Here is a 13366-nt window from a genome sequence, read left to right as displayed (position 1 = left end):
TCTATGCCTAACGCCACTAGGCAACCCTTCACGTTCCCACCTAATAGCTTCCCCTCTAATCTCCAGCAATGTCAGTGTGGGCTGCCTCCTTACTAACTGCTTTAACTCCCGCCGCAAGGTACTATCTAAGACCTGTTCAACAAATTGATCTCTTAATAAAACGTCAGCATTGGGCATGCCATTGGGGGCACTCGATTTAACTTTCTCCATAAGACCCAAGAGAGCGAGGGAAAACTCTTGCAGTGTCTCACTTTCCTGCTGTTTTCTAGAGAAGAAAGCTTCCTGCAATGCTACATAGGATTCTGAACAGCCATAAAGTTCTTGCAATATAGTAATTATCTTAGCAGGATCAGTCCTCTCTGCACTAGAGCGATATTTAATCTCCTCACGTGCTTCTCCTTCTAGGTGGTCAAACAGGAAAAATGCTTTATCAGCCAAAGACAAATGACGTGCTCTAGCACAACCTTCTAATTCCTCCAACCATTCATTCAACCCTATACCTGATTTTCCTCTAAACATAGGGCATTTTCTGTCACGGGGCACAAAAACTAGTCTCTCTGCTACAGAGACACCAGCCGTTGGGGGGTTCACAGATGATGCAGTTGAAGTAGAAGGTGTAGCACTAGTACCTGACCCAACAGCCCTCTCCTGACGCAGCCTCTCGTTGTCTGCTTTCAGCTGCGCGATCAAGTCCCTGAGTTCCTGTAACTCTTCCTCCATCTCTGTAACACAGCTGTGAAATCCCACACCAAAGTAGCTGCTGCTTTGCCTTTATTCTGTACAAAATAATATAAAAAAACAATTTACGTTACACCAAACAAAAAAAAGAAGAACACACGTCTCTGTTTTAAAGAGTATATCCTGCCGACAACGCCAAGTTTGTGGCGAGACGAGGTTGGGATATAAAGTAAATACTCTTCAGTTTTAAAGAACGACAACGCCACCCTGGGAATTTCACCCAGAGAATACTGGAAATGACACTAAATCACCAAAAAGGCACTTAGGTTCGCTATACTCAATCCAGAGACGAGGTTCAATAATAAACAAATTGACAATTTATTGGTAATTATTTAAAACACCGAATAAAAACATAATCATAAATATTCAAATACAAATATGCTTAAAAAGGTATTCAGAGCTGAGGCTTACCAGTGGAGGGGCAGGGATGCCACACACAACTAAAGAAAGAAAACACACCAAAACACAAGTGCAACACACTATCACACACTCACACTAATAAACTAGACAAGGCAGGTGTGTACACTCAAGGGATCCCACCACCAAGGCACCCTAGTCTCCTCCACGTCGGCACTCCGCATCTGAATAAAAGAAACAAAGAAAATGTTAATATATTACAACAAACTAATGTGTAGCACCGGGGGATAACCCAACTGCAGGACCACACTGGTGATCTACAGCTAGAAAAAGGGCCTCCCACCAGTGGTGTAACAGAAAATCCAAACTACAAATCAAAAAGCAATAAAACAACATACAATCTGAATAAAACTCTAAAGTCTGGAGCAAACGGAATCGCCGTACTGCTCCAACTTGCCGTCCACACGACGATAAGTTAACAGTCAATCAATATGCACGCCAGCTGACTCCGATAACCGGCATGCATATGGCCGTTGTCCACGCCGACGTCCACTGTAAAAGCTGACAGCAGCAGGGAAAGAATTCTCACAACGGGAACAGACGGTAAAAGCACAGCAAGGCAAAACAGCAGCACTTCAGTTCGCGTAGCTTGGCGCAAAACTAAGGCCCACACTTCCAAATAAGCCGGGTCACAGAACGTAAGCAGAATAGCTCAGAGGAGGCTTCTATAGCTACGACCAGCCGCGATGGGGGCTTCAGAAGAATAACCCGCAAATGATCTCCACCACACCGAGGGGAAGTCAGGTGACCAAAAAGGAGATCACAGGCAAGCGACGCAGAGACACTCAAATGGCCACTATTTATACCAGCGCCCCCTAATGGGCCAGGCTGAAAGTGGGTTGGACCGAAGGATAACATTCATCCTGCCACACTAACACACCAGTGAGAAAGAGTGTAGACCCTTTATATATGTGGACTTTTACTGGGGTGTTGTTATTTTACAGGTATGTGGGCTGTTTATCGAAAACCATGAAAGGCCAATGTTAGGCTCCAGTTAGCTAATGGTAACCGAAATTATGCGATAAGCAAATTAGTAATTAACATATATAATGTGAGTTAATATTGTTTGTATATTCTTTCAGTCTAAATTAACAGACTATTACAAACTTGCATCGGTGTCTGTAGTAAGTGGTGGTACCTGCAGTGTCTTAACCATTAAACAAGCTAATGTAGGGCCGGGATATGACTAGTTTGTTGAAACATGTCTGCTGCCAATGTGACTGCTCACACACGGTAACATTACCAGCACATAGCCACTAGGGGTGCAACGATACACAAAATTCACGGTTCGGTTCGGTTCGATACTTTGGTGTCACGGTTCGATATTTTTTCGATACAAAAAAAATGTTCATGCCTTTTTAATTTGTCATTTATTAAAATTATAAATATATATTTTAACTCAAAAGTACAGTTTTTAAATTTAACCCTAACCCTTGTGCGTGTTTTTTATTTTGACAGCGAATGCGCACCTGCGGACCACTTATATGCAGCCCTGGTTATTTAGCTCATCATATTGCAGCCACAGAAATTCTTTTGTCCATGAAACCATAAAGCTGCACTTTCTTTTTGCCTTATAGTCTGATTTGTCATAACTTCTCCGTTTTGTGGTAAGCTTTTCTTTGGCTGTCACTTCTTCACCCTGACCTGTCTTATTTGGCTCAGCAGAACTAAAATATATATCCTGCTGCTTTTACACACGCACTCACATAAGCTCAGCGATTCTCTGCGCGATCAACCTCTCACATGTTTAAGCTTGCTGCGGGAGATTTCACTTGTCATGTTTGCATAGTAAGCTAACAATTAATAAGACGATGTCAGAGGAATTGGTGCACAAATTATCATCACTCACAGATCAGTGCTGTCGCTCTCTATACACAGTTCGCACGATTGCAAAGTGAAAGCAAAAAAACAAGCGCAAATTCAAACGCGATTTCAATGTGTCACATATTGACAGTGGCTCACCGATGCCAATGACATAATTACCCAGCTACATTTCTGAAAGAATGCAAAAGCATTGACATATATTTTTCCTACAATAGCCCGACGGGCAGGGAAGAGATAGATTTTGGTAGCCCGACTGAAAAGATCGCTAGCCCCGGGACGTCGGGCTAGCGATATTGCGAACCCTGTATCTGATTGAGGAATCACTCATCTTTGGAAAAGAGAGTTTATTACAGAGAAATGGCTCTTTCCAAAATAAAAGCTATACTATCCGCTTCTTCTGGGCTATATTCTCAGCAGCATATTAAACACATAAGGAGAATCATGTGCTAACAGCTGTCTAAATGACTCGGCTAAAGTTAGTAGCATGCTTGCTTGTTTTTTTTCTGCTTCAACTTGTCTTTGCACTAGGATGATGTCGGCGTAAATGTGCAGTCATATTCGTTGTGTTCCCACTAGTGCTGTCAGCGTTAATCTCGTTGAAATGACCTTAACGCCACAACACGGCAAATCTCCGTTAACGAGCTACCGCCGATCGCCCCGTGCATGGGGCTAGATGGCCAACATGTTAACGAGCTAACTGCGCTAACACACTAGCTCCCACCCATGTAATTGAGCATTGCATGGCAAACATACTGTTTTACTTTAGTCCATGACTCGCTTACCTTCAGGGTCATACGTCACATGAAAACCAAAATAATTCCAAACGCCAGATCTGAATGCCCTGCGTTCTTCCTTCTGACGATGCTGTCTGTGTTGAGTGCTCAGTGAATCTGCGTTCGACTACTCCGCCTAGGCTGCACTGTCGAGCCTAGGCGGAGTAGTCGAACGCAGATTCACTGAGCGCTCAACACAGACAGCATCGTCAGAAGGAAAGTTGATAAAATAAATTAAAAATTTTGTATTGTTCGATACATATGCGTACCGAACCGAAAGCACTGTATCGAACGGTTCAATATCGATACGAATATCGTTGCACCCCTAATTGCCACAGCCGCTATAAACATGCTGAAAGGTCAATCTAGCTTCTGTAGTCAGCAGCTGGAAGACTCAACACAGACCCAAGATTCAGTGTAACGGTTATCTAAATGTTGTGTGTCCTGTTTGTAAGCCCAGAAAAAGAAATTAAATAAAATGACGACCTTGAGCTTCAAGCTAATGTAAGCGTAATGCTATAGCATAAAGCGACTAATGCAATGATGACGTTGTTAAGTTAGTAAAAATACAGTAAATATATCCAACATGAATCAGTTATATTTTTGGTCTAAACATAATTAAGTCTCACGCCTTTCACTTGTTTTAGAAGGATGTTCAGTCTTTTAAAACCAGTCATATCAAAATAACAGAAAATAGTTGTGTTTTCTGTTGAAACTCCACCCCCCAGGGTGTGTTCTGCGAGGGAAAATTCACTGTGGCGGTCCGCCATTTTTTGTCGTTGCTTCGTTTACGTTTGGTGCTGAGCTTTACTTTGTCGAGGTAAACTGAAAACTACATGTTTGAGAGGAAACGAAGAGAACATCCATTATATGGGGAAGTTTTTCTCATGAATTCCTGTTGAGCAACATAATGGAAAAAACAAGTCATTCCTTAAGTTAACTAACGATAATGCTAGCTTAAGCTGCAGGACAATATTATGTGCATTAGCTTTTTTTCAGTGTGTGCCCAGTCACATTCGCTTGTTTTTTCTCAGTGAATACAGACTAACAAACTCGTGTCCATTTAGTTAACTGGTTGTACCTAAAATGTTTTAGTTAAACAGTTAAATAAGCTAGTTTGCCATGGGGTGGGCTCTGTTGGGGGGGGGGGGGGGGGGGGGTGAAGATTTGCATATGTTATCTCACATTCTGTAAGGTAAATTTTCTGGAAAGGTCAAATTAACTAATTTAACTAAGTATTAATGAAAGACCTTGATGTGTATATGACAATAATAGATGTAGTTTCTGGGTCATTTGGCAGAACTGCAAAATGGCCAGAAGGAGGCAACTGCTGTGGTTGCAAACAGGCTTTGGGTGGTATGGAAGTAAGGGCAACTATGGAACTGCTCAGCAACATGGGACCCATAGCTAATAAATAGTAACATGACAAAAAATAACAACTTTGTGTGGATGTAACCTTGTGAGATTTGAGATTTTGACAGCATTTTTATGTGACAACTTGTCTTTTTAGATAAATGCAGAGTTTAAGCGCATTACCACCATGCCACTGCAGTCCAGATTACTCTCGCAGATAGATGTGCTATCTGACAAACTCATAAAGGTCTTCAAAAGGCGAGGAGGACAAATAGGAAGAAGACTGCAGAACATTCTGGAGCCCACGGCCCAGGTAAGAAAAAAATAATTTGTGTATACACTTTAGGGAAAATAATAATTTAAACAAAATGCTGCTTGTCACTCTATGCCAGGAGTATGTTGAAAATCACCTGGGATTTTCACAATTTACCATGGGTGCGTTTTTTGTTTTTGTTTTTTCTTTTACCTGCATCAGAACGATGTGTGGAGTTCATAGTTGAACACCTCTCTATGCTCTGACAGTATTCTGCTTCTTTGCATGGAGATTTCACTTCATTACCTTTTTAAGCATTCTGAGGACTCAAATCACATGCTGTAATGAATCCATTTTTGTTCACCTAATGTGTTAATGTTAACATTTTTTGGAATAGTGACACAGATTAAAATAAGATTTGGTATAATGTTCTTTGACCAGTGTTCTGTTTAATTAAATTTTGGAATTCTGCATTTTCTAGGCCACAGATGAAGCCATTATCCAACGATCTAATAAGGAAACAACCATGGGAATTTACATCATAAAGTCAAGAGATGCCAATGGCAGCCCTGAGGACATCGGGATAGTCCTTGAAGGCCAGAGAGTCTGGCAGGATTTGGATAACTATACCCTAGCAGCTGCAATGCTGTTTGGACTAATGTACACTTTGAACCTCACCTACCCACTGGAAAAGTATACCTTCGAGGTATTATAGAAACTGGTTATGGAGCTCAAAAGGAACAGCCTTTCAAAGAAGGCCCAGGTTTTGTATGATTGAACAGTTTTCCAGTTATGATGTGGGAACAACATGTTTACCTCTTCGAATATGTACCATCCTTTCTTTTAAGCCAGCACTGGTAAAGTTGCAGTACATAGTGAAACTTATTTTTCTGGCACTTTTCAACTTGGGGCCTTTATTACTGCAGTTTTCACTTTTCAAGCCATGGTTTGTTTGTTTTTTTAATTCAAACTTTGAATGTCCATTTTTCTCAATGGAAATGGCGCCTTGCACCAATTTCACCAATTTGCAATTTTTTTCCCAAGGTGCACCACTACAAACAGATTGCATCGTGTAGTATTAGTGATTGTGATGTTTAGTGATAGAAGCAAGCCAATACTAATCAGTTTAGGTCTCTTGGTTGTGTGCCTGTGGGTTATAATGTTATTTTAAGTCTCTTCTTTGTGTCATTTTAATAATTACACCCCTGTTGCCATATTACCTTACCTTATGGTTCTTACATTTAAAAAACTATTTTTTACATAAGAGCGATGTCACAAGGCCCCACAATGTTGAATTCAGGTTACAGCAGATAACTTTGAGGAATGTTATGGAATGTTTTTCAAGAGATGCATTGTACAAATATGACTCATGTATATTTTGGAAGCCTGAATTGAAAGTCCATTGTTACAACTGTGTAGTATTTTCAAAAATACAGGTCATTGTTCAAAAATGTTTTGCTTATTTCTTTGATTGAGAGAAAGTGTACAGTACATACAGTAAGATCAGCCTTAATTTAGTTTTATTTATTGAACACTCAATTATATATTAGATTATATATTATATATTAGAAATTTGTTATAAAATAAAATAAGCTTACCAGCCCTCAAGTCAGGCCACGCCCCCAGGGCTGAAGGTGCCTGTAACTTGGCCACAGAAGAAAGGCGACACACACACACACACACCTGCCTACATACAGATGTGCACAGGGGCAGTGCAGACAACACACCAAATAATAATAATAATAATAATAATAACAACAACAACAACAACAGTCGTAGTCCCCACTGCCCACGGACCACGAGTCCCCAGAGTCGGGTCCGTGACACACCGTAGGGGTAAAAGTTGTTACCAATCAAATTATGATATGTTAAAGTTAAAACAAAACAACTGTTTTAGATATGATCTAATATACATTTTGTAGTTATCCTTATAATTACAAAATGTTTCATGTAAGATTTAAGTTTTGTGATTTAAATCTGACATCACCAAAGTATTTTGGAATTTGAATAATGTATTTTGTAACTGCAGTACACATGGGACTGTCTAGTGGAGACTTCATGGCTGTGCCTTCACCTGGAGACTGGCGCTCCATCACAGAGGGACTCCAGGAGCGCTGGAACTTCCCTCTGTGCTGTGCAGCTCTGGATGGGAAGCACGTCCAGACAAAGGCACCCCATATATCATATAGGAGACACACACATTGATATACACTAAATATTTATTTCATTTCTTTTTTGTGGTGCCCAAATTGATGCACCTGCTTGATTTTGTTTAAACAATTATTGCACACTTTCTGTAAATCCAGTAAACTTCTTTTCACTTCTCAAATATCACTGTGTGTCTCCTGTATGATATTTAACTGACATTTTTTATTGTAACAACGATTTATACAGGAAAATAATGTCTATTAACAAGGTTGCCCAAACTTTTGCATCCCACTGTATTAGTATATTTTGTCATTAGTATAATATGAAATAAATTCTACATGTGTCAAGCCGTGTGCCAACATTTGCTGTGTAGTAGAACTGAGACATTAGTCATTATAAACATTTATTTGAAATAATATTAAAATTCTCACACAGAAATACATTAAACATAAATATATAAAATATAAGAATTTACAGAGAGACAGGAATAAAAAGGACCAGCTGCTCTCCAGAGCAGGAACCAGGCTGAGGAGGAAATGCTCCACTGGAGACTGGTGTGGACTCTTCAGGGACACCAGGGTGGCCAGCTCCACCGCCGATGGACCGTCCTGGGACCCGTCCCTCATCTGCCTCGGAGCCGTCCTCCTCTGTGGGCCTGTAAAACAGCACAAAACACAAAGAAATGAGAAGGCTGCTACTAGATTTTAATTTCAACATTGAAAAGAAAAAAAAAAAAAACAGGATATAATCAGATTGGTTGTAGATATTTAGTAAAGGTGATCACAGGCAATCCCACCGACTAAAAAGGTATCAGTGCTTGCTGTACATACCTGTGGGTGCAGCAGCAGGAGCTCAGGGACTGGGCAGCCAGGAGAAGCAACAGGGGATGCTCTGCTGCAGAATCAGTTGGCTCTATCAATACAGTATTAAATGTTAACAGGTTGAATATAATAATCGTAGAGTAGACAGTGGTCCCTCATTTATTGCAGCAGGGGTTCTCAGAATAACTAGCCCCTGGCCACGCACTTTATACACTGTTTTCTCCACACACATGAACATTGGTCACAGTTCTCACAATTGATTCTCAAAGTGCAAACCTTTGTAGATTGCAAAACGTAAAAGTATTAATATGCCGCGGTTTGTCTTCATCTGCCCGCCACTTTCGTGCGCCTTTTTCCCTTGCGGTGCAGGTGTCTATTTCCGAATGAGGCTCATAGTTATGGGTGTTTTTGTGCTGTTTTTTCTATTGGACGTGATGGTTATCAAAACCAAACGTGACAAATTTGGCAAGCGCAGGAGATTTGTCAATCAGGCTGCAGAATGCAATGCTGTACTGTGCAATAAAAAAATCAGCGAAAAAGCGAAGCAGTGACGGATGAACAGCGGGACCACTGTGTGCTGTTTATTAATAAACAAAATATATTCCTAAATGACAACATGCATAAAAGCAGAACGGTATTTGTACGTCAGTGGGAAAATAGCGGTGGCTTGCTAGCTTTTGTGCGGCTTCCCCGGGTCAGTGAAAACTTTCAAAAGAGAAATGAATGAACTTACCAGGTTGCCCGATCTCTTCACATATCTTCCTCCAAGCTCGGTCCTTTTTATTCCTGTCTGGGTACTGAAAGCAGCTGGTGTCGTACAGCTCCGAGTTGTTTGCTACGCGTTGATGAGCCTTCCCTCCATTGAAGTATGAAGGGCTTTGGCTGGATCTGCCCCTTTGACCTAGGTCAGAGCCACGTCACCAGGCTCCTGATTGGTTGTCGCGGCGCGATTTGACGCTGGAGTTCAGATTTTTCCAACTCGAGCCGTAGACGCGAAACGCGCGTATGCACAAAATGCAACACAAAAACTGAGGAGCGTGGTTTTCACGCGTTTTTGCGACGCAAATCTGCTTCTGAATTTTTGCAGGACCCGCAATTGCGTGTCATCGCGCTTCTACATTAACTTTACATGTAAATCTGATGCTCTGATCGCGTCTATCGCGTTCGATTTGAGCAGACCGTAATTCTGTCGCACGGAGACCTACCTTAGCACTTGCGCAGGTGAAGCCAAAGGGAAGATGTGCTTCACCATATTTTCTAGTCTTTGGCTTGGAAGGAAATTGGTTTGGAAACATATTCAGCGATGCTTCATCTCCTGCTTTGCGTTTGTGTAGGAGCCCCATCATAAACCTGTCCATTATGCTAGCAGTGTCCAAGAGTTCTTTTTTTTTTCATACCGCGACCCCCCATAGGGGGTGGGCCCCACACTTTGGGAACCTCTGTTCTATGAGCAAGCACTTTGGTGACAGTGGGAAGGAAAAACTCCCTTTAAACTCGCCTGTCAGTGCGCCCCAGGGCAGCTGTGGCTACAATGTAGCTGCCATCACCTGTGTGTGAATGTAGTGTAAAGCGCTTTGGGGTCCTTAGGGACTAAGTAAAGCGCTATATAAATACAGGCCATTTACCATTTAACAGGAAGAAACCTCCAGCAGAACCAGGCTCAGGGAGGGGCGGGGCCATCTGCTGCGACTGGTTGGGGTGAGAGAAGCAAGGATTTAATTAAAAACTCAATTTACATGCATCCTATATGTGATCAGTATTAAAATAACATCTAATTTAGTAGAAATGTTCTCAGCCAGGAATAAAAGTAAGTCATGCAGGATGATGACATGGAAAAAAATCTGCTTTGTTCAACATCACTACTTTTTCTTGCCATTTGAAATAAGCCTGATAATAACTACAAGAAGTGCAAAAAATACGCTTTGCATGTCCTGGAACAGGGGTCGCCAACCTTTCTGATGGTGAGTGCCATTTAAAATTTCCTCAGAAGTCAGTGTGTCATATGATTGCATTAGCAATAAATTTAATAATGCTCTATATTAACAGTTACACACTATGTATCAGAATCAGAATACTTTATTAATCCCGAAGGAAATTATAGGTTACAGCAGGCAGCACGCTAATGGCGCATGCGCATTTACAAAGGAACCTTCTGACCAAACTAAACACAAACAACACATTGGGAAGACATGTCAGAGAGGTAGGCTGATAGGAAAAAACAACGACAATACATAACATGAGGTGAGAGGAGGAGAAAAAACTCCACTCAGACTGAGCTCCTAGTGGGAGAACAGTTTGATAACAGAAAAAAAACACCTCAGCACAAAAAGCACATGACTATCAATACACCATGAAACACAAGACAAGCAACAGGGCGGGTAAAGGGTAAGAGAGCCGGTGTAGACAGCGCATCCGGTCCTGCAGCATGTCTGCGCTGGTCCAGTCGACCGCCATCTTCCCCGGGAGGGGACAAGCATCGAAGGCGTTTGGAAAGGGAGGGGGGATGAGTGTGTATCAGTATATGTGTGTGTGTGTGTCCAGAGTTCAGCTGAGACAGTGTCCTTCGCCCTGCCAGGCTAAGTAAACCCAGGTGGCCTTGCATAGGAACAGACTCAACACAGTCGTCATCAGGGTGTTGTTGTTCGGCTCCAGCCTTGAGCCCACAGCTGGCGCCGAAGTGGTAGCCGGAATAAATGGTGATTTTTGTTTTATGCGAGCAACTCATGAGAATTTCAGAGCTGTTCTTTAACACTCCGACACTGGTCTCTCAATCTCCCGTTGGAGAGCTGCGAGCTTTTCCCTGATGTTATCAAACTTGTGCTCTGTGATGTTGCCATTCTTTTGCTCAAAGAGCAGATTTAGAGACCTCACGACCGCAGTGAGCTGTTCCACGATGTGATCCAACTTTCGCTCAGAGGTGTTATTCTGAGTATTCACGGCAGCCGTTAGCTTCTCTCAAGGTGTTAACCATGCTGCTCTCAGTGAGCCCGTTCGGAGAAGTCGCGCCTCGTCCCATCGTTTCAATCCCAGCGGGCAGCCTTGGGGTGTTTGAACAGCCGGTTCCGCTTCCTTAATTCTCCGATAAGCCAGGGCCAAGCCAGCTCCGATCAGCAAGAACCCTGTTATCATGGTTCCGAATAGGGAGATATCTTCAGCGTCCTTGATCGACAGTCCCGCCAGGCACATGATCCTCCATTTCTGCCACCCGTCCATCGTTTATCCGGCAGGGAAAGTCCCTCCAGGGCACTCAGGCTCACCGAGCCCAGACTTCTCGTTGAGAAAAGGGTGTCAATAGCATTCAGAGACCAGTTGATCAAATCCATAATTCCTCTTTTAGGTTTTAGAAACAGACTGTGAGAGAGTGTCCAGGGAAAGTAAAAACACAAGACAAGACAAGGACACAAGAGGCTAAGCAGGGAAGATAAGGGAGAGGAGGAGAGGAGAAAGGTGCGACCGCCTTCGCCGAGAGCTAAAGAAAGCTATATAGAACCACTTTATAGGATTATATTTGTTCGCAGATGTTGGCAGCTGTCAGCGAATAGTTTTCAGCTATTTTGAAACAAAAAAAAGACTTTTTATCCATAACAGCAAATGAACTGAACAACAGAAAATACAAATGCTATTTATGGTCTCCTCACAACAATGATAAGAAAAATAAACTGGGCCAATATGGCATGTTTGTTAATACAGAGACACACATGTTAATGTGATCTCTGGTGCCCCACTCAGAGACACAGGTCTCCAAGTGTCCAGCATTCAGAGGCTACCTGAGGACTCATGTGAGAGAAAACCTGCTCACACAGACATTCAGAGCCAAATACTGTCAATAAGGCCTCTGCAATCCATCACCAGTTCAGCTCTGATGATTCAGTAAGGACATCTCCTGGTCTCATCTTCATGTTTCCCTCTCACCACATATCCAAACCGACATCATGACCAGCAGCTTTACAGCTGTGGCTCCAGCAAACATCAGCTGATACTAGAAAGTGATATTAAATAAATTCTAACAACAGCTGATCAAACGTGCTGCTGTTGTTTAGCGCGACATCCGCTGGTTTCCTCTTTCTGTTGTGTTAACCAAGATGGCGCCAGTGTTCACGGCAAGCCGTCTCCTCCGCTTTTGTTTGTTGTTTATTGTCCTTCTCTCTATGTGCTGCCCTGATGTCTCCACGTTACTTGCCTATGATCGCCAAACTCTTTTGAATCTCCGGCCTTTGGACTACCAGACACAAGATTTTAAATGGAGATCTGACAATCCTCCTCCGCTTTCGAAGGACTTTCCTGATTACCTCCGCCACTTACCATCTGCCTTCTCTCTTTTTTTCTTTTTTTTTCTAAATGACATCAGAAACAGCAGTATGCGACATTACGTGATGGCAGAGCTTCAGTTCATCCTTTGTCATTTTTTTTTTTTTTTTTTTTTTTTTTTTTAATAAATAGGACAGGGGGAATGAATGAGAGAGAGAGGGGGAGAGAAAGAAAGAAAACCAAAGGGGAGAAGAGACGGTGAGAAGGGGGGGGAAGAGAGAGAAAAAAAAAAAAACTCCTGGGTCACCTGTATGGAGAAAAAAAAAAAAAAACAACAAACAAACAAAAACAAACAGAGGAGACAGCAAACAACAAAGAGCAACATAATAATAGAGAAAACAAAGCACCATCACAATAAACTAGCTAGTCATAGATATCAGTATTTACTAAGTAATAAACGATATTGTGCAGCACGCAAGATAGACAGCGCACAGTGTGCTTTGAGGCAGCAGCCAAGAAAGCTTTAGTCCGCGTCTGTGAATACCCATGTGTGCATACCTGTGTGGATCAGCATGCTTGCATTCCAAAGGTTTCTCCATGTAATGATCTGCTAGGGAGTGTGGGGGGGCCACAGCCCCGTCCTCCAGGGTGTGAAGCGGGTATGGAGGAGATCAAAACTCCAGACATCCAGAGGCCCCCAGAACACAAGAGACCATGGAAGACCAACAGAGGGGCAGCCGCGCCACTGTCCCAGTAAGAGCTGAGGAGAGTCCCAGATGAGGGCTCGCCCA

At 42.4% G+C, this 13366-nt stretch overlaps 1 protein-coding gene and 1 long non-coding RNA gene across 3 annotated transcripts in view; one reads left to right on the top strand and one right to left on the bottom strand.

The window, feature by feature from the left end:
- Positions 1 to 2400, bottom strand: part of LOC146653362 (uncharacterized) — a 282044-nt gene extending 279644 nt beyond the window's left edge. The window contains exons 1-3 of one of the 2 annotated variants that reach the window (XR_014907218.1): positions 1540 to 2400; positions 1150 to 1319; positions 630 to 776 (exon numbers count right to left, since the gene is read on the bottom strand). This is a non-coding gene — a long non-coding RNA (uncharacterized LOC146653362). The remainder of the gene's footprint in view (positions 1 to 629; positions 777 to 1149; positions 1320 to 1539) is intronic. The other variant, XR_014907219.1, reaches the window with a different exon arrangement.
- A 2106-nt stretch (positions 2401 to 4506) lies between these two features.
- On the top strand, positions 4507 to 7073 carry LOC146653361 (uncharacterized). The gene is made up of 3 exons (XM_085380437.1): positions 4507 to 4572; positions 5263 to 5418; positions 5840 to 7073. Exons 2-3 carry the CDS (start codon positions 5293 to 5295, stop codon positions 6071 to 6073), a joined length of 360 nt encoding a protein of 119 aa, XP_085236563.1. The 5' UTR covers positions 4507 to 4572; positions 5263 to 5292; the 3' UTR covers positions 6074 to 7073.
- The last annotated feature ends 6293 nt before the right edge of the window (positions 7074 to 13366 follow it).

This window comes from Rhamphochromis longiceps, linkage group LG14 (assembly GCF_057381845.1).
Source record: "Rhamphochromis longiceps isolate RC_006_pf linkage group LG14, R_longiceps_female_GT1.1, whole genome shotgun sequence".
In the NCBI taxonomy this organism is placed as follows: Eukaryota; Metazoa; Chordata; class Actinopteri; order Cichliformes; family Cichlidae; genus Rhamphochromis; species Rhamphochromis longiceps.
This window is presented reverse-complemented; position numbering and strand designations above follow the sequence as displayed.